Source organism: Podarcis filfolensis (genome assembly GCF_964270895.1).
Source record: "Podarcis filfolensis genome assembly, chromosome: 3".
Lineage (NCBI taxonomy): Eukaryota > Metazoa > Chordata > Lepidosauria > Squamata > Lacertidae > Podarcis > Podarcis filfolensis.
Genome location: NC_139606.1, coordinates 34,179,292 through 34,201,128, shown reverse-complemented (window position 1 = coordinate 34,201,128; position 21,837 = coordinate 34,179,292). Strand labels below are relative to the sequence as shown.

At 40.1% G+C, this 21,837-nt stretch overlaps 1 protein-coding gene and 1 long non-coding RNA gene across 2 annotated transcripts in view; one reads left to right on the top strand and one right to left on the bottom strand.

Moving 5' to 3' along the window:
• The window catches only part of LOC310759029 (dystonin-like), a 306,438-nt gene that overhangs the window by 214,632 nt on the left and 69,969 nt on the right, over positions 1–21,837 (top strand). Inside the window, exons 55-60 of the mRNA XM_083605788.1 lie at positions 1,800–1,868; positions 3,169–3,404; positions 3,732–3,861; positions 4,612–4,811; positions 5,810–6,305; positions 7,523–8,997. Coding sequence (XP_083461914.1) covers positions 1,800–1,868; positions 3,169–3,404; positions 3,732–3,861; positions 4,612–4,811; positions 5,810–6,305; positions 7,523–8,997 — 2,606 coding nt within the window. The remainder of the gene's footprint in view (positions 1–1,799; positions 1,869–3,168; positions 3,405–3,731; positions 3,862–4,611; positions 4,812–5,809; positions 6,306–7,522; positions 8,998–21,837) is intronic.
• On the bottom strand, positions 14,004–18,227 carry LOC310759828. Its single transcript, XR_014546540.1, has 3 exons — positions 17,543–18,227; positions 15,018–15,146; positions 14,004–14,588 (listed from the first exon to the last, which is right to left on the bottom strand). It is a non-coding gene; the product is annotated as an uncharacterized lncRNA (long non-coding RNA).

The following is a 21,837-nucleotide window of genomic DNA, read 5'->3' as shown; positions in this document are numbered from 1 at the left end:
AGTGAGTGCAAGTACCCTGGGTTTTGTGCCAATGATAAATGTTTCCCTCATGGGAAATATAGAAAAGTCTCGATATCTTAGTATGTGACCATCTCACTTACTTGGCTGACTTACTTGCTCTCACCATTTCCCAGCTGCCATTAGGCTAGCACTCACTTTCCAGCTGGTGGTGAGGGGTGAATGCTTGGCCTTCTCCAAGGCAACCATTAATTCTACTCCATTAAATAATCATCTTCAGGCTCTCTACTTACATAGACATACAGTAGATTCTACTTAGCGCTCTTATTCCCTTCATAAATAATGGGTACTCATGAAATAGCCTGTGGAACAGCTAAAAGGGGGGCCGGGTTTCTGAAGTTAATTTCACAGTGTGGAAAATCTGTAAACAGAAAACAAAGTTTTACACCAAAATTTAACTTTGGAAACCCTCTCATTCCGCATTTTGTCTGTTCTAAATCAGTGTACCACAAATGTTTTGGGGTCCTTGTTCCACAATGAATGGAATCACAGAACTGCAACTACATGAAATATTGTGAACTGCTGACTTAAGGCACGTTTCATTCAAGATTTTAGACATGGCTACTGATAACAGCTCAGAACAAGTTCTGTTTATACCAATTCAGTTATGCTGGGCACAAATATGTATTATATTTTGCTTTAAAATGTTTAGAACGGGCAATCTGCAATCAGAGAGTGATTGGTCTCCAAATTCCAAGCTGCAAATAATGGATACATGTGCCTTTCACAATTAGTCTGCAGCAGTGGTATTTTATGCTTAGGGCAGCTTCTCACAAAAGGCTTTGTACACAAGTATTTCTGCCAAAGTTATAATGTCATGATGATATTAGCATGTATCTTTATGTTTACAGTTATGACAGCACTTCGGTTGAGCTGATTTGGGACTGATTTTGTAAAAATATCCTAAAAATTTTGTTGTTATGAAGATCCCACTTACAACTAGTCTACTCTTAAACCACTAAGACCAGTGTGACACACATGACAGTCTTAGACCTTGGTTTTACGTTTTTATTGTTGTAAATCTCCCTCTCTCACTCACACACAAATATGCAGTATACAAATATTTTTATAAATAAAAATAAAAGAAAGAATTGGCTTCAACACACTGCTCATCCATTGACTCACTGGGTGCTTTAGGCAAGTCATGCTATGACTGCATTCACATGTCACACTAAACCATAATTTACCATAACATAAATGAGCCTAGGTGAGCCTTGTTCTCACATGCTCCCCTTTCCCCACAGTTTATTGTATTGTCTGGACCTAAACATTTAGCATTGACTATGGGTGATGGTATCTGAACATTACCTCACATGGAGCAAATAGCAGCTTCGATGGGGGTGATTTTCATGGGGGAAATGGCACTGGGGAAAGGGTTAAACCATTACTTCCTAGCACCATGATTCCAGTCACACACACACATCTCCGAGGCTGTTCTTCTAAAATGCAATGGAAGAGCTTTTCACCTGCCTATGCCACATCTAGTTTGGCCCTTAAATTGGTTTGAAAAGGGATCAAATACTTCCATAGTGTCTGAACAATGACAGAAGAATCCAACATTGCACTATGGTGATTGTTCCATCAGGGCAAGCTTGCCAGATGGAATGATCCCTCCTCTCTTCTGCTTACTGTTCCAGGGGTTCTCTTGACCTGCCCTGAGCCAGTTGGGGAACATGTGTGGGGGAGACTCCATAGTACAAATGGAAGTCCTTGCTCGGGGCTTCTGCTGACTGAATTCATTAGTTGAATCCTGCTCTAAATCTCTAATCTCTCTCTTTCAGCTGTAAGTGGAACAGTATTAAATGGTGAAGGTGCAGCTACAGGTACTCAGGGATTCCTAACAAACAAAGGTGACTAACAATGGCTCACTTAATACATAAATCTTATAAGCAAGCATAAGATGTTTATAATTTGTCCCATTTTAATAGAATTTTCTAAGTAACAGTCAAGACCCCCTATTTAGCTGGGGTCTTCTACACTTTGACATATATATGTCTATGTCTATGTCTATGTCTATGTCTATGTCTATGTCTATGCATGCATCCGGTTAATTCAACTTCTGTCTGGTTTCAGTGGGTGAACCAATGATTGTGGTTAATTGAGAGCCAAGACAAGATAAGGAGTTATTTCCTGGCTTTTTAATCCATTAAGAAGTAATCATGAGTAGCAACAGTAGCAAGGTTGTTATCTCTAGCAGGTGGAGTTCACTGTTTTTAAGAAGTGACTTGACTATCAAGTGACCCAAGATAACATATGAATATAAGAAGCTGCTTATACTGGAGAGCCAAAGTAGATGTGACATTGGAGATATGTGGAGTCTCTCACACCATTCATTTGAACTTTACTTCAGCTAAAAGGGAGGAGGGAAGCAACTGGGGCAGCGGGGGGGGGGGTGATGTTCATTGAAAAAGGACAGATTCCCCCTTTCCCACTAACTATTCCAGTCCAATTTGGAGTTCCTCAGCTGCCCTCAAGGGGAAAATATAATCAGAAGACACTCCATGTATCTCCCATTTTGCCTCTACTTTGGCCTTGAGTTAGAACATTGGAACCATCCAAATAGGGGTGGAATTCAGAAAGGCCCCAGACAGACTAACCTCTTATATTATTGTGTTTGGCCTGCCTAGCTGTTATTATCCTGAGCCTCATTCTTGAATCTTTTGCATGTGTTAACAGAAAACAACGGAAATATATATTTAAAATTAACAGGCATGGTTTTTAAGGTGTGTTTTAATAAAAATTAACATGCACACATCGTACTTTAACAGGCTCTGGAATACCTCGGTTTTCCTAAGAAATCAGATGTTGAAATTAGGATGGTGATAACTAGCTGTGTTCCAAAACCCTTAAATTAGAAACCAAAATAATGCTTGTCTTCATGCAGGATTTTCTTTCAGAAGTCCTTATACAATACAGTATTTCTGTACAAAAAAATAAATAAATCCACTGTCATCAGCCTGGTGACTGGTTCATTCTTTCTTAATCTACTAATATTGGGATATCAACTTTGTAGGAAAGAAATGACTATAACCAATTATTCTAGTTATTATTTCATGGAAGGATTAAAAACTTTTAATGTATAATATTTGCATCTTTTCTTGCTGTCATGACTAGAATCAAAATAATAATGTATGTCCACCTCTCTTGCAGAAGTGACCACTGTCCAACACAACATGTCAACTGTAAGCCATAGTTATGATGATTTGGGAGCTGTACTGAAGGAAAAAAGATCAGAACTGGAATCCACTCTTTCAAATATGCAAAACATTCAAAGAGAATCAAATTCAATGATGGAATGGTTACAGAATATGGACACTGCTGCAGCCAAATGGGAAGCAACTCTTATTGACAGTGAGGCTGTTAAAGAGCAAGTCGATCAACACAAGGTAGTTTCTGTCTCCCCCTCTGTTCAAAACTATCAATTAAGCATAATTAATTTTTAAAGTGAGCTCCCTGTTCATATTAATGGACAGGGTCTGTTTAATAATGTATGTAACAGTGCAACCATATATTAGCACTTTGTACTGACGCCTTATGGAAATACCATAAAAAACGTCTTATCAGGCATAGGATCAGAAGTCAGATTGCATACCTGTGATAAAATGTATCAGAGCTGCCTAAACAGATTAAGAGATCATCTCAATGAATCACCGCTTCTGCCAAACACTTTGGTTTTTATGTATTCTCAAGCCTAACATGTTCATTCTTCATAGCTATTTGAAACAGAATTGAAACAGAATGAGAATAAAGTGCAAGAACTGAAGGATAGAGTGACTGAGCTATTGGAGAAGAACCCAGACTCTCCTGAGGCACCGAAATGGAAACAGATGTTGGATAAAATAGGTATGGCAGGTTTTATTTTGCTGTGTAGGACAACGATCTAACATTTGGCAAAACAAACCACAGATTGAATGTCTGTGAGCTTTGGAGAGAAGGATTGCACCTCATCCACATGACATACTAGAAACCTCTTCTGGACATGCTTTTGTTCATACATGACTACTGGCTTGTGAGGTTTGGTCTATCCTATCAGATCTTATATTTTAAAAGGCATTGGCCACAGCCACAGGTCAGGATAAAACAGCTCATGGGAACCGTAAACTATCATCCATGGCTTAACGTTGCGTCCAACCCGGGGATCTTGGTTTGCTTAACTCAAACAAACCACAATTCGAAAGTCAAGCATAAACCTTGGCTTTTCATTGTGGTTTGTTTGGACTGAAACAAACACACCATCCCTGGTTTTTATATAATACTAAGCCAGGGCTTGTGGTTTGTTTCTGCCACTTGCAAAATCAGAATCCCCATCTTGGCATTTGAAAACAAGCCCCACTGTTTGTTTGCCAAAGCTTGTTCTCAGTTTCTTGATTGTGGCCTGTGTGAGCAAACCAAACCAAGACCCCCAGGTTGGGTGTAAAGCTAAGCCCAGGGATCATGGTTTGTTCCTCCCCCTTGTTCTAGTAGAGAAGTACAGCGGAAACCATCTGCATGTCCACAGCAAACCACTGCCATTGTTTATTTGTTTGACTATTTCGTGTGAAATTACTACGATTATCATGCAATTTTACAAATATTCCATTCATTTTTTCACAGATTCCAAATGGAGGGAACTCAGCCAGGTAACAGCTGACAGACAGAAAAAACTGGAAGAGTCATCAAATTACCTGACCCAGTTCCAGGCAACCGAGGCTCAGTTAAAACAGTGGCTGGTAGAAAAAGAATTAATGGTCAGCGTGCTTGGACCACTGTCAATTGATCCAAATATGTTGAACACGCAGAAGCAGCAAGTTCAGGTGAGCATTTGGTCCCACTGCATATTATTTGCAGAAAGATGCCTGTGCTTCCTGGGTTGAAAACGCTGCTATTGTGGCCCCATCACCAATGTGGTTTATCCTTTTTTTTTGGCGGAGTGTAGTTCTGAAAACAAATATGAAGGCACCAAACAACAATCAGTTTTCTAAAAAAAAAAAAAAGGAACTAATAATGTTAATAATGACAAAAAAGGGCTTCTGTGTGGCGAGAGAAGTGCAGCTAGAGGTTAAAGTTTTGAGCAAGGGAAAATGAATGGCAGTGCCTTTCTTCTATGACCCTGTGCATATATAAGCAAGTATCAATCACACGTGAATTACAAAATATTCCACACTCACAACCAGTATAGATATTGGAAAAGAAATATGGGGTCTCACTGTCTTCTTTCCCTCCTAATGCTGTTGCATGGTATGTGATGACACTTGGAAGTGCAGAAGGAGGTGCTTAATCTCTTGCCCACTCACTGATCCTTCCTTCCAAATACTCCCACGTAAGTGTATAATTTCCCCCTTCAGCACACACACTGGCTTCCAAAATCAGGAGTGAGTGATGGCCGATGAGGTAAAAACCACAGTATTTGATTTGTGGTGACTGCTTCATCCACACGTGTCAATGCTCAGGTTGATTCATTTAACACGTGTCTCAAAGCAGGAGACTAGGTCATGCAAATCAGGTGTTTTCCAAGGTGCCTCTTTATCCTTAGTGATAGTATATGCATGGTGGAGTTGATGCAGGGTGCACCTGTTCTTCCACATCATGGGTTGCAGTACTGGATCAGCAGGTTGTCTGAACCAGACGTAAGGGATAAATATGAATATATTAACCTACCTTAAAGCGATACTGGCAGAATGCCTTTTATTTTTACGACCAAGAGCTATTTCATGTACTCATCAGCCCAGGATGCTACACTAGGTAAACGGCTAGTACAGTTTGTGATATCTGTTTTTCCTTACACTTTCCTGAAATTACTTTCTCTCATCAGATTCTGCTCAATGAGTTTGACACTCGAAAACCCCAATATGAGCAGCTGAATACAGCAGGACAAGCGATAATGAAGAGACCAGGTGAACACCCACCTTCTCATGAAATGGTGAAGCAGCAACTGGCTGCTGTGGCGCAGAAATGGGATGGCTTAACCGGACAGCTGAGTGACCGATGCAACCGAATTGATCAAGCCATTGTGAAAAGCACAGAATATCAAAGCTGCCTGAAAAGCCTTTCTGAGAAGCTTAGTGTCTTGGATGATAAACTCAACAGCAGCCTGGCTATAAGTACAGACCCTGATTCTGTGAAGCGGCAACTGGAAGTGGCCAGAGAAGTGAAAGAAGAAATTGAACGGGAAATGCCAAAGAGAAAGGCTGCTCAAGCTCTGTGTGAGGAATTGTCCGCACTGGTGGCAGAAGATTACTTGAAAGCTGAACTAGCTAGGCAATTGGATGGCATCTTAAAACCCTTTCACGATATGGAACAAAAAGCAGGTTCGTTATCATCATCATCATCATTTTTTATTTGTATGCCGCCTTTCCACAGTTAAAAAACCAATGCTCAAGGCGGCTTACAGCATGACAAGATTTACATAATTACAAAAGTCATAAACAATAAATAAACCACATCAAATGAGTTGAGATGATATTGAGGGCCTAGATTCTATGAATGGGTGGGTGAGAATAGCTGCATATTTCTAGACTATGCCAGTTATTTGAATTTTTTAAGATATCAAATGACATGTGATTGACAGTAGATTGTATATGTGTTTACCAGTGAGTGATTCACACATTGTAAATTAATGCTTCTGTGTGAAATTTATGTAGGGAAAATGCATATATTTCTCCAACCTTTGTGTATTTTTCTTGACCGTGCCACAGTTTCAGACAGTCTTAGGGTTCATCCACACTTCTATATGCCCTGCTGCTTTCCCCTGCAGAAATTGGCGGTTTAGTGCTGAAACAGAACAAACAGCAAAACCTGATTGCCATTTGTTCCGTTTAGCACTAAAGGGCGGGTTTTCCAGGGGAAAGTGACAGGGCAAAGCTGCTTGGATCCATGCTTTCCAGGCATGGAAACAGAATTAGCTAGGAAAGCAGAAAACTGCTTGGACCTATGCTTTCTAGGCACAGGACAAGTATGGATGAGCCCTTACTTTGGGGAGGGAGTGTTTCAGACTCAACAAGGGAGTCCCAACAGGAGTTCTGTAAAGTTGCAACAGGACTGGCAGTGATCTTTGGAAGCATTTTATCTCAATGACTGTTGAGGGATTACTTCAAGCTTTACTGTTCATAGTGCATGTCGTTTATGTTTGTGATGTTTATAGTGGCACTAGTGATCATACTATCCTGGTTACCTGATTAGTTCCCCACCCTCAAGAATCCCTTGTTGTCAAGGGATGATTATTATTATCAAGGGGTTATAATTTAGGCTGCAGTACTATTATTTTCCAAGCTGGTGGTCTTCAATAAACTCATCAGCTAACAAGCTCCAATGAAGAATAATGTTTAATAAAACATCTCAAATTGCAATAGGGTGCATTTTCCTATAACATAATGTTTCTCCTTGATTGAAATAACATCAACCAAAATCCTAGTTAGAAGCCACTCAAAATCCTAGTTAGAAGCCAAAATCCTAGTTAGAAGCCTAGTTAGAAGAGAAGACACGGATTTTAAGACCTTCTGTTTGTTTGTTTATTTGTCTTCTGCAGGCAATCACATTGAGCAACTTCAGTCAACTTACGTTAGTTCTCATCAGTTCCAGCAAATGTCTAAGGACTTTCAGGCCTGGTTGGACAAAAAGAAGGAAGAACAGAATCAGCCTTGTCCCATCTCTACCAAGCTGGAGTCTCTGTGGACATTAATTGATGATCAGAAAGAGTTCAAGGCTGCCTTGTCTGACCAGACTGGTTCTTATGAAAAAATCATCACAGAAGGTGAAAGTTTACTCCAAAAGACTCAGGGAGCAGAGAAGGCTGAGCTGCAGGCCCAGCTGAACTTGCTCAGAGGTAACTGGGATGAAATGAACAAGCAAGTTAAAGAAAGGCAAGATAAATTAAATGATTGTTTGGAAAAAGCCCTTAGATACAGAGAGCATGTAGAAAACCTACAACCCTGGATAGCGAAATGCCAAAGCAATACCTCTCAAATAGAAATGAGCATAGATCCTGTTCGGCTAGAGAATTCCATCGCTCAGGTGAAGAGCTGGCAGAAGGACCTAGACAAACACCAAGGGTTGGTGGAACTGTTAAGTAATGCAGCTGAGACATTACTCAGTGCCTGTCAGACAGACAAAGACATTATTGAAGAGGAGAAGACACTGCTGATCCAGAACATGGATATAGTCACAGAACAACTGCATGCTAAGAGAGATGGTCTGGAAAAGATGTCTCAGAGACTGAAAGAGTTTCAAGAGTCATCAAAGGATGTTGAAGAGCAGCTGAAGAATGCCAGAGAACAGCTGGAAACACACGATTCTCTCAAACCCCAGACTTACAGTAACAAACACTTGACAATTATGCAGGCTCAGCAGAAAACACTCCAGGCCGTGAAGGCTCAAGTGGACCTTACAAAAAAGCTGGCCCAAGAACTGGTGGCAGATGCTTCAGATTCATCAGGTGTCTCTGACCTCTTGTTGCAGGCAGAAACGTTAGAAGAAGAATTCAGCACCATCAGTCAGCAGGTTGAAGATAAATGTTCATTCCTGGAGACTAAACTCCAGGGAATTGGCCATTTCCAAAACAGCATCCGAGAGATGTTTTCTCAGTTTGCAGAGTTCGACGATGAATTGGACAGCATGGATTCTGTGGGTAGGGATCTTGTCACACTGCAGTCACAGCGAAAGGATATAAAAACTTTCCTGAAAAAGTTGGAGGAACTCATAACCAGTAATGAAAATGCAAATAATACCTGCAAAATGATGCTAGCAAATGAAGCTGAAGCTTCTCCAGATCTTGCAGGTATAAAACGGGACTTGGAGGCTTTAAATAAGCAGTGCAACAAGTTGCTAGACAGAGCAAAAGCCAGAGATGAACAGATTGAAGGGACTATTAGCCGCGTTGAAGAGTTCTACAGTAAACTAAAGGGGTTTTCTAAACTGCTTGGGGAAGTTGAAGAGCATGAAGAGTCCCAGGGTTCTGTTGGAATGGAAATTGAGACGATAAATCAGCAGCTGAACGTATTTAAGGTAAGAAGGACCTTTCTGAGTTTTTAGAATTCTGTACTGTAAAATGAAAACTAACTGTAGGAATATTGTGACGTGAGCTCCTTGGTAGTCTAGACCCCCAAGGAAAAGTGATTGGGTTGGCCCTCCTTTTTCAGCTTATAGATCATGTGTTATAAGCCAGTCAGTTTCTTAAGAATTGTGTTCAAAGTCATTTTTCATGTTTCCCAACAGAGGGTGCTTTTTGCCTATTTTAAGATGAGTGAGATCTAACATAACATACATTCCACCCAATGCATTCCCGTCTTGAGATCTAAAGCTTTATAAATAAGCAAGTTTTGTTTGTTTGTTTGTTTATGAATTCAAATGCCGCCTCTAATTTCAACGGAGAAACGTAATTGCTGCAAAATAGTTACATCATAACATTTTTATTTGCCTTGTAATGAATAAGACTTGAGTTGTCCAACAGGAAGTGATATCACATGCTCCTTTGGTTTGGGGGTCCTTGGAATTTACAAGTAATTTGAGGGTTGTGGTCTGAAGTTGTATGAAGTGTTCTCAGCTCAGTGTTCTCATGAAGCAATTTAGAAACTGAGAAGATGGTCTTCTCTTTGGTCAAAAGTTATTAGAGAAGCATTCTTAAGTTGTTTTAAAACAGAATGTCCTGCATTTTGCTTTGAAGATCTCCAGCAAAGCTGAGCTTCTTGGGTTTTCCTCTCCTCTCCTTTCCTCTCCCACAGCTGTCATGATTAATGGTAATTTTTAAATGGTCATTTAGTGCAAATACACTAAATCATGCTTCCATTCAAGCATGCAGAAGGGTTGTCAACTGCAGCTTTTGTTATTCAGAGCAAACTTTCCCAAACTTGGATCTCCAGCTATTGTTAAACTACAAATTCTATCATCCCTGACCACCAATCCTGCTAGCTAGAGATGATGGGAATTTTAGTCCAGCAACAGCTAGAGACCAAAATTTGGGAAACACTGCCCTAGAGCTTAACTAACACAGTTCAATTTACTTTAAAAGTTGGGATTCTTTAAGAATCTTTGTATTTCCTTTGCTTCCCATTGTTACTATACTGCCCAGCTGAGGAGGCTCAGTGCTTCTGTGGCAGGAGAGCCTTCTCATGAACAGATTGCTGAATGATGGGATAGAATGAGGGCAGGAGCAGCCCTGAACTTTCCCCACCTCCACACCCATTCAGAATATAGCCATAATCTTTCCCAGAGAGCAAGACAAAGCACAATGAACACAGCCTCCAGCATCCCACGCCCCAGAGGCATTGCACAGGCATGCAGGAAGAAATAGATCCTGCTCTGAGTAGTGTGTTCATATCAAACAATTCCAAATAAAAGACAATGGGGAGAGGAACTGAAGAAGCTGCAATTCAACTGTCTTCTCTGACAGCTGGTGCTTATATATGTATTAGTGGCAGATATTTATTTCATTTACTATGTGCACCATATGAAGAGCCAGCCCTCCTGTGACAGAGTGAAGGTGAGGTCAAGCAGAGTCCTGGGCGAGGTTCAAAAAGGCTGAGATTAGCTTTCATTCCTGGGGGTTGTCCCAAGAGTCATGGCCTGGGATCATGCCAGGCATTATGCAGCCAAGAGGTTTCATCCAAACCTGGTTCCCAGGATCAAGAAAAGTACTGATCAATCAGTCAGGGCAAAACAAAGAAGTGTGGAGGTGAGCTAAGGCAAGGGCAACAGGCCACTGGCTGTGCATTTGTTCTGCTGAAGCATAGTTCTGGTTTCTGTCTTGTAACCCCGGCCCTCATCCAAGAAAGCTGTCTGGCAGAATTTATTTTAATATCCAGTGTGCCTAAGATAAACTCAGTGGCTGAAAGCAAAAGAAACAACCCTGCCTTGGGCACTAGGTGCTAACTTCCATTCCATAATGAACTTTCATCTCCTAAGATGGCACAGAAGGGAAGCACAACACTAGGTCCTCTTGCCTGCTCAACACCAGAATCAGTAGAATAAAGGCATATAAAGGCCTGAGCAAATGAAACATTATTTACCTGGCATACAAAAAATAACAGAAGGAGCCCTTCTGAGCCAAAGATAGGGCTCCCCTGATGAAAAAGCCCTCTTTCAGGTTATCAGACAATAGTACCTGAAGAGATATAACAGTGGGCAGTGGAAGCAACCACTTTTTAAGGTACACTTGCTTCCAAGATGGGTTTTTTAAACTTGAAAGTCATAAAAAGTACTTAAAGGATTGCTTTTTCCTATGTATTTCCTTCAGTGACCAAGCAACGTCAGAGGTCTTGCTTTGCATCTCCCCAACAGCAGATATGCAGTGGGTGAGAACAATGAACAGGGCAATATCAGTTAGGGCACCAGTGCTCTGGACTGCCCTCCCCAGGAAAGCATTTCTGGACCCACCATTGTGTACATTTCACAAGCTCTTTAAGAGCTCTTTTGCAAACCCTTTGACTGAGGGTAGCTGATGGCTCTTAGCAGATATCTCTGCTGCTGTGATGATAGTGGTTGTGCTACTACCATTTGTTTTTCTGTATTGTTTTACTGGCTTTTCTTTTTAAAAAGAAATGTGACAGGCTTTCCTTGCCATATAACAATGCAAGGTATGCCCCAGATAAATATGGGATGAACAGACGTTTGAGAATTTCCTCTGTCTTTCTCCACCACATCCTTGAAAGGGGATCAATGATATCCCTGAGGAGCTGTAGTCTGTGCAATCTACTGGCCTGTTCAGGCTTTCTTTTTGTAATTTGCAGTAAGAATTGGAACAATTCTGTTATGTCTTTGGGTAAAGTTTGTAATTATTACTTCGTTTTATAATGTATATGGAACAGTTAGAACAAGAGACAAAAAATAAAAGGATGAAAAACAAAACTATAAAATAGGAATGTAGAATGAGTTAAAATAACAAAGTAAAGACTTTCAACTTTACCAGATCATCTATAGTTGCAGATTTGCCAGGCATGTGACAAAGGTTGTCTTGAAAATTATGGTGCCGCTGTATATGTCATAAAGCAATGCCAAATCATATCAAAAGTGTAAGATTTTGGGTTGTTTTCTATTGAGTTGCAATTACTATTCATGCTGTCAAGATCATATATAAGACCAGTTCTTTTGACAATATATATTTACATTGGTATCATCAAAAATATTCAGTAGCATTAATTCTGGACAACAAGCAATATTTTCTTTAGTGATATTTATCATTTCTCTCAAAATTAAATTAAATTTTGCACCAACTGACATTCCCGCTATAAATGATAATATGTGCCAAGTTTATTGTTTATTATGTGTTCATCACATGCAACAATGCATTTTGGCAACAGTTGCACACAGAGCTTCACAAATCCCTGTTGTTGGATTACAAAGATTAGTCTATTTCTTTGTCTTTAGCATCCGATTCAGGTTATGTGAGGGCAACTTGAATGGGTTTAATAGCACACTTCTGAAGGTCCTTTCGGAAGGACCTCTCTTTCTTGAAGATGTGCACCTATGTTTGCAAGAAGAAGAAAAATAGAGCTTTGTATTATTATTTCTATGAACCATTCTATGAATGGTTACCCTGAGGGGGACCAATGGCTAAAATGTTTTGATTTGAAAGACAGTTAAATTGATCTTTTAATCTACTCCTTGACGATACCTGATGGGTATTTTTATATGTTTTATTACAAATACTGTGTTTTTTAAATTTCGTTTTCGCTCTCTGATTATTTTTTGGGGGGGTTATTGGGTTGTTCTTGTGTTTATTTTGTTTATGTATTTTGTGTTTTTATATTGTGATTTTATCCTGTTAACCGCCCTGAGACCTGTGGGTATAGGGCGGTATATTAATGAATTAATGAATTAATTATATTATATTATTCCTGATAATCCGTATTATCTATTTTTATATATTTAAATGAGTTTTAAACCACGCTTCATTTACAAATAGGAATATGAAAAGTGGTTCACATTATCCACTTTATCCAGTAATAAGTCAACAGTCAACTACAAAATTGTAGATTTTTCTCACAGTATATACCTTTTGAGATGATGGTGTGGGCTTCTTTCAGACAGTGACCTGGTTTTCATGCCACACTAAGACAAACCATGTCTTAGTGCAAGTGTGCAGCTCCCAGAGAGGAGATAATGGTCATCTTGCTGCTCCTCAGTTGTTTTGCTGCTGCACCAGACTGAGCTAAGCCATGGTTTGACTTAGCCTGTCATCTTAACTTGGGCTTGTGGCATGTCTCTCTCCAGCATAATCATGATCTGTAACCAAGGTGTTTCCTGTGGACGACCACCATTTGAGGCAGACACCTAGCTTTTTGGTCTCCGTTCCTTGTTTTAGCAGTAGGCTACGGTGAGGGGTTGAGGGTACGTGTATTGCTATTGTCCATAACTGCACCATCTCCTTTACTGGCAAATCTCTTGATCCTGGGACAGGCTATCAGAGGGTCTGCACCTGGAGCTTGGCCAAAGAAGCAGACTGGGGATGCTGCTGGTCTATCAACTACCCTGTTGCCCAGCAGCATGCTTGATCAAGCTGGTCAAGGTAGTCTCTGGACTACTTCAATATCCATTAGAGGCTGCCACTGTATTGGCTGAGCTCAAGACTTAAGGCCTTCATTACAACCATGCAGCTCTCTCAAATGGTCATTGGTCCAACACATCATTTAGGAGACACCCTTGATGTAGTCTTTGCCCCAAATGACATGAGGGATGGACTGAGGTTGGGTGTGGAAGTGCACTGCTTTGTCATGGTCTGATCATTACCTAGTATAGTTTAGATTGGTAGCAACAATTTCCTGACTGGGAGCTGCCATTAGAAGTTTTGTGGCCAGGTACCATAAGTATGCTGGTGTCACTCAGCCATAACATCTGAATTAGGAGCAATTTTGCATGCCTTGGAACAGTGCCTGGACCCAGTTTTAGCTTATTGTTGTTTTTACTTGTTTTGAATGTTTTAAATACTTGTTTTTAGTAAAAAAAAATTACTGTTATTGTTACTGGTTTATTCTTTTTGTAAACCGCTTTGAGGTTTTATTATAATCAACGGTATATAAATGTTGTGAAATAAACAAATGGATATACATGACGTGCAAAGCAGACCACTAAGTAATAGTAAAGTAATAAAGTTCAAGTGGTAGTCCCAAGCTCATTGGAGGAAGGGAATAGCAAATTGGAATTGCGACTAGTGACTCTCCTTTGAAATCATTACCAAGAACGATGGTCCATAGGCATATGTTTTTACAATTAACAGTAGTCAGTCCACTTTTAACGAGTATTGCTTTTGGGTAGTTGAGAAGAAGATTGTCTGCTTGTAGTTCTTATATCTTATCTATCGGTATTTACATAGAGAAAAGAGGATTTTGTTTTGTATTCAGAAATCCTACCCAAGAACAAATCTTCCAGTGTTTCCAATCAAAGCTCCATTTTCAGTTACTTACAGTAGCTGGCATATTGTATTTCATGGTGTTTCTCTTTCATTCTCTCACTTTCATTCAGTTTTATTGTATACCTTTGTGCTTTAAAGAAAGTACGCATTGAATGAACGTGGGCAAAAGAAAAATTCAGCAGATGAACTTGCTTTACTTGGGTTACACCATGCCCATTTCCTCACAAAGAGCCAACCAGCTAAGATGATCCTGAAAAACAAAAGCCCTTGTTTAGTTTGTATTTTGCTGAACATTTTAATGAGCTACTTCATTCTAGGGTGGGGTTGTGGGGAAGCAGCGTTCAATCTCTGCCACGTAATTACAATCCTTGAAATGTCTGCAAAATATTTCAGCCATAAACCTGCCACACTCTTTATTTATTCTTTTATTTATTAAAGCACATGGAATTTATGTCAGTTTCTATCACTGAATGGCTCATTAAATCCCCTCCCCCATTTAGACCATTACTAGATGCGGAAAGGGTCGTTTCAGTCTATTTCCAGTGTTCAGATATATGTCAAGAGGTGCCTTCTAATTGCGCTTCATAGGAGATCTGGGCCCGGATGAATATTCCAGTTGATGTGCTTGAACTAATATTTAAATTGGTTTAGGTCAGTGTCGTAGATGGTGGCCTCTTACCTTGTTGATTGAATCAGTGCAATGTGTTAACTCTTCCCTGAAGTATGTGGTTTCTTTTCACAGGCGCCTTCAAAAGTAAAATTATATTTTGTCGCTGCACCAACTTCAATATTTGCATCTGTTTTGCAGCTTAAATATAAAATGAAGAAAGAATAATAATTTACTACCACTACATTAAAGAAAAAACTCGACATACATTTGGGGTGGCTGTCTGCATACAGACCTTATCATTTGTCCAGAGCCCTCTGTGTATTCTAATGCTCACATGGAGCTCCTTTACAGATGGTCTTCCCCATTCATTTAAATGGAAGGAGTAGCTGCGTGTGTCAGTTCAGGTGCTGCCTTGGACATGTACAGTGCCTGTTCAACAAATCCATGCTCAGCTGACTATAAATACATTGTGGGTTGGGAGTGACAGACTTCCTTCAAAGGAGGGTCTTAAGGTTCATTGTCATTCCAGTACTGACCCATTTTGCTGCTTGAAGCAGAGCCCAGATAGTGTCTCCTGCCCCCCATCTAGGGCCACTTCTTTGAAAACACTTGCTGCACTTTATTTGGGAATATCCTTTGTGGCACACAATAAGAGTAGTGAATATGGAGTAGTGAATATGCATGGCAATGGACTGCCAGAAACTTCACTCCTGTCTTCGACTATCCCTTCTTATAGTGCTGCCTTCCCAAGGGAGGGTAACTTTTTCTGCTGTAGTTTTTGTATATGGTTTGTTGTGACTGCAGATGGTGGTGTGAAACATTGTATTTTTAGTGGGACATGATGGTTGTTAGCAATGTGGGCATTTTTATATGTAGATATGCTGGTATATATATGGCAAATAAATTAACAATCCAACAGCTTTTAGAAATGAGCTGCTCTCCTTGCTCTGTCTTATTTTTACTCTTTTTAGTGCTTTAGCTATTTATTTTATTAAAAATGTAATATGCCTTCCATCTGAATAGATCCAGAAACAAATAAGTAAAACTACTCATGCTATTACCTCAATATAGTGTGGTTTTTAGGAGTACTGTATTGGGTGAGATTTTTGAAAAGTTGCAGCACTTCTTTGCATGTTGGGATTTGCAGTTGTCTGAGAGCCAGGAAGTGTAAAAAAAATATCAAGCAAATCCCTTTTCATTGGATTAACTGGATTGTGAATGAAGAATGCATTATGTAGTCATTCAGAGAGACCAATTTGCTGGCTAAATCCTTAATTATAGAATATAATGTACATGTGTTACAAATATAGAGCGAAGGATGCAATCCTATGGAGATTTTTCATGGGGCTTGCTCAGAAGTAAGATCTGGCTGTTAATTAAAATTGATTTATGGTGATGGTGGAAAGTAATTCAATTTGATTGAATTCTTATTATACAGCTGGTTAGTTTAGTTTATAATGCTACATACCATTAAAAGTGACCATCCACTATATTCAGATTCCTGTTAATCTGCATAATTTGTAAGTACTGGATTATTATTTTTGTTATGAAGCAGAATAAGTGCAGTTTGTCAGTGTTTTAGAAGGGTCCTGGGTAGTCTGGTCCATATTTGTATGGTGTCAGGTTACCCGGTTAAGCAATATGTACTAAATTTTTGACATTTTGAACTAATTAGCACCGGTTTTTCCATTCTGCTTGTGAGCCACCACCCACCCACCCTCTTTTCCTCCAGAATTAGAGAGCACAGACTCCGAGATGCAGGAGTGCTGCAGACAGGAACTTGCTCCTTTGTGCACCTCCCCCTGAAAAGGCTCAGCCGCATTCAGAGACAAGACAAACAGTAAAAGTGAAAGATGGCTAAGTAAAGTCATGTGGGGCAGGAAGCGTAAGGGGGAAGAGCTAAGAGGTCAGGCACCTCCTAATGCTCGGTTGGAATAATACTCAGGGAACGAATGCGATAGGAGCAGATGTTGCCTAAAGAATAGCAAAGGGCGTTTCTTTTAAGCTCACTATTGGGAGGGATGCCTGTCAGACCATAAGAAACCAGGGAGAGCCGGAAAGCTTATCAGCTGCGCTGGGCAGGACATGTGAGCGTTTATTGTTGTGAGCTCTTTTTAATGCCTTCTTCGCTACAGCTGCGCTTCAAGACGGAGATGAAAACAGTGACCACGCTCTTTTAGCCACCGTTTATGAAAAAGAAAAAAAAAAGTCCTGCTGAATTTAAACAGAATGTGAATCTGTTGTGCCTTTGTGCCGGAGTGGAGGAAGAAACGCTCTAGTTTCCTGCTGTGTTGCCTTAAAACAGGACAACAACTTTCAAGGAATGTGTTCTGCGAGTGAAACTGGGGGAAAAGTTTCTTTTTCTACTAATTCTGTTCTGTTGCTTTTTTGTATTATTATTTCATTGGTCTGGCTCCTCAGAAAACTGTTGTGTTTCCCATGGAACTTCTGAACGCGCCACAGAGAAGCTTTAAGGAAGCAAGGAATAAACTGCCTTTTGAATCGAGGTTATTTATAGCTGCTGCCAAAAAAGGGGGAGAAAGCTTCTTCTTTTATTATTATTATTATTATTATTATTACAACTCTGGATATACCTTTGTTTTTCCTGAAGCCTTTCTCTGTGCCTTGGTCTCCACAGTCCACAGCTCTTCTGGTTTGTTTTTCTTCAAAAGCGTCCACAACATGGCTTATTTATAAAGGAGATGGAATTCTGCAAGCCATTTAAATGGATTACAGTTAATCTGTCACCTCCTGAATATAGCGTGCTGCCTGCTATAATGCTGATTCATTTTGAAGACTTAATCTGGAGATTTAAGACACACATTTTGACCTAAAAATTGAAATGGAATGCTATGTGGGAAGTTCTGAGTCTTTTGAGCCACTTAAAGATTTTCCTGGGGTTTGGGGGTTTGTACATTTTGTTGGTGTCTTTGTGCATTGAGTTAGTATTTTAAAATATTAAAAGGTGTGGGGTTTTTTTGTTTCCCCTCTCCCCACCCCCTTAAGCTCAAGCACTTTATATTTTAGGGGCAGGGGGAGAAATGTTTTAAATCACAGCCAGGTAAACTTACACAGATGCACTGATTACGACCTTAACCGCCTCATAAATTATTTCCTGTGTTTTAGTATGTAAGCATCTTTCTGCTGAGGGCAAGTTTACTGTACTTTTTAAAAACTGCTTTTCTATTACTTTATTTTAATTTTTACTTTATGTGTGTTGTGTGTCTCCAATAAGATAGCCTAGCAGCAGTGCTAGACCTGTTAATTCCTGCAGAAATGGGGAAGCCGCTGAGCAGGCCAGACTGTTTACGCCAGAATCCTCCTTGTGTAGGAAAAGGTGATGAAGAAGAAGAGGATATAAATATTGAGGACTGTTATGTTCCCCAGAGGTCAATCTATGACACAGTGCGGCTGAATGAACAGATTGACTCAGGTTCTAAAGGCAGCCTCTCCTCCAGACATTTCTCAGATCGGACTTTGCCGTATAGTCATAGAACACTGGACCTTAGTACATTGTGCTCCAATGGTGCCCTCTCCTCTTCTAGTGTCTTTGAACTCAGAGGACGGGAAGCCAATAAGCTAGATGAAAAAATGATCTTTGATGCCCTTAAGCTGAACAGTGACATCATTCGAACAGCTGGCTTGCCCAAAGCAAAGTATCACACAGAAAAGAAAGAACATAGGAGATCCTGGAGGATGCTTGTTCCACCAAATTTTGCAGACTATGCAAATAAAAGTGAGTGTTCACTTGCTGGGACTGTTGATGTGTCCGACTTAGCAGCAACAGGCCAGGTCAAATGTGGGACTAGTTCTCTAACTTCCGAAGAAGACGACTCTGGTCTGTGCAGTCCTCCAGCAGAAAGAGAAGAAAAACAAAATGTGCTAGAAGGGGAACAAACTCAATTTAGGAGCATATCTTCCATAGACGATAATCAGTTTGTAGGTAAATTTGGATCATTTTCTCCTACCATTTCTAGTAGTGAACATCAAATTTCATTGCTGACCTCCAGAAGTGCCCCTACCAGTGGACACTGTCGAGTAAAATTGCAGAATGCTTCACATATAGAGCAAGAACCTTTCTGGAACTATGAGGGCAACCAAGGGGAAGGAGATGGACATTGCAGTCCACTGACATATTTGAAAGAAGACCTCTTAGCACATCCCCAATGGCTCCTGGATGGTGAGAGGGAACATGATTTCACTTTAGACAAAGAGGAAGTGAGGAACAGCGCTGAAGTTAATGAGCCATTAGACACCCAAGACAGGATGATTGAAAAGGACCTCCTGGATATTTCAACTCAGGATATAGATATTTATGATGATGATGCAGCTTTACATGCTAGTGATACGGACTTAGTAAAATATGTGATTTTGCATGAAACTGAGGAAAGTAATATGGCCCATACAAGTGCAATAGAATTGTCCTGTCAGGCTTTAGAGGCTAATAATACCACATGCTGTCAAAAAGCAAATCCAATCAGTGCTGAATTCAGCTTTTGGACTACAGGCATGCAAATAGAACAAACCTTGGATACAGTGTGCAATGGCATGTTGTCTTATAAGGTAATTCCAAACTAAAATGCATTCTTTTCATGCTGCAGGGTGGGTTATTTTTTATTTTATTTTTTTATTATTATTTTTCTTCTGTAATTGCATCATGAATGCTTATGTTTAGATTTTGCTAATCTACCCAAAGAGTTCCTTTAGAATCATTTGCCCAACAAGTTATTAGAAGGCAGAAATTGGCGAGATGGTCACTTCAGTAAATTGATTAAGGGCAGTTTGTGACAGGGTTGATTGCTTCCAGCTGTTTGTTTGCATGGCTATTTATTGTCCAGATGGTGCCTGTTACCCTTTATTTGGAATGCGTCCACTAGGCATTGATGTTCAGCACCCCCTCCTCCCCTCCCCTCAAATTATGTTTCAAGCAGCCAATGCCATTCAAGGGCAGATAGGCCTTCCCTATTCAGATTTAACCAGATTTCAGCTGCAGCCATATACTGTACACACTTTCATGGGAGTAAGGCCCATTAAACCCAATGGGCATGCTTCTTCTGAGTTGACACGTATAGGATTGCACCGTTCATCATAAAGGTATACACAACGATGCTCAGATTGCTGCGGTTTCCAAAGTACACAGATTAAAGGCTTGTTGCACGTACTGAAATTATTTCCTTGCATCTTCATGCCAAAAAGTAGTCCTAAAGTTGTAGGGGATTTTTTTTACAAGGGATCTTGTAACATTTACTGAGCGGTGGATGAAGTAAGGAAGTAGAAAACAGCTTTGTAATAAGCATGGGGAGCTTGTGAAGTCTTTAATTTAATTTTGTTCTTTTTGTTTTTGGTCACTCTGATCTGGTTGTGTCTTGAGTTATTTTAGGACTTGTTGCTAAGCTGTTCTGGCAAACTCTAGCCTCAAGTCCTACTTTTGTGAGTAGGTATGTGTATCTAAACAACAAATCAAGGGGAACAACTCGGTTTGGATTGCTATGGAATTGTCTTAAAAATATATGAACATCTGAAATAGAAGAGAGTTGGATTGAAGGACTGAATTGCTAGTTCCATGGGCCTAAACTGGAGCAGCACTTGTGTTTCTCACACAGCAACCTCAAACACAGGAAGCTTCTTTTGAAAGAGAGGGGAATTTCAAAAGTAGTTTATGGAACCTGGGGTGTGTACATGTGCCTGCCTGTTTGATTGCCAAAGATACTACTGAGCTAACACTTGGGTATGTGTAAATTAGCTTTTGCATCCCAGCCCTTGTTTATTTCTCTAAAGTAAAGAGAACTTGCCCATATTATATATTATTTTGTGGGAAAGGTAAGACCTGTTTGCTGTTTTCAACTACTTGGTTCCTCAGAAATCTGCTTTATAATGCCCCCCCCTAACAAATCTCACAATGTCCTGCAAATAGGTAGTGCTATTGAGTGCAGCAAAAACAGCATTATACGTGTGTGTGTGTGTGTGTGTGTGTGTGTTCCTGGTTGCTACTATGTAACACACCACCGTGTGTGAGGATTATTGCATGTAGTCTCAAACGTGTGTGAGCTGTCCATGTTCGGACTTAAGTTCCTCACTGCCTCTGCAAAACCCCCTTCTCCCGGTTATTTGTGTGGATTTAAGGCCTCGAGGAGAGATGGGCCACACACTGTCCTGTGTGTCAAATGTGCTTGCTGTGTGTTGAAGTGCTGGCTGCTGTTATGACGTAAACCTAGGTGTGAAAATGTGCTGTTTGCAGACTACCCTAGAAAATCTGGGTTTCTTACACAATGTGCATAGCAAGTTTCTTTTTTCCTACTAGTGTTGTGCTTGGCCATTTTGGTGTACAATTTATGTATCCCATCTTGGGGAGGCTTCTTATCATTTTTGTTTTCAATTATGTGAGCATAAAAATTACTTAGGGCTGATATTGAGGTACATCAACTATAAACATGCTTTATATTCAGACTGTTCTAGGAATTTGGGTGTCCTGGGCTACTTGAGTGTCTAGCTCCTAGGTTCTGAGGAATAACTTTAGCCATACTGAGGTACACTTGTAGTATCCCCATAACATTGCTTGTATTAAGGGAATGATGTTACTAATGGCAGCTGAAATAGATATTCAGGATGTGAGTCATATTTGCTAGTAAAGCTATAATAATAAAGCTCAGTACAGTATTGCAGTACAATGGCTTCACAATATTTTGCTGACTATAGTGAAATTGCTGCCAAGGGACAGTGTCTGTAGTAGCAGTAGAAGAAGAAAAAGTAGATTTTTTGGGGGGGGGGGGAGAGGGGAGGGAGTACTTACAAGGTAAGAAGCTTTAAGACCACAGTTTGTATAGCCTGGGTTCATAACCCACCAACAGCATTTGATGCCTGTGGAATATTTTCTGTCACTAGCCTTTGC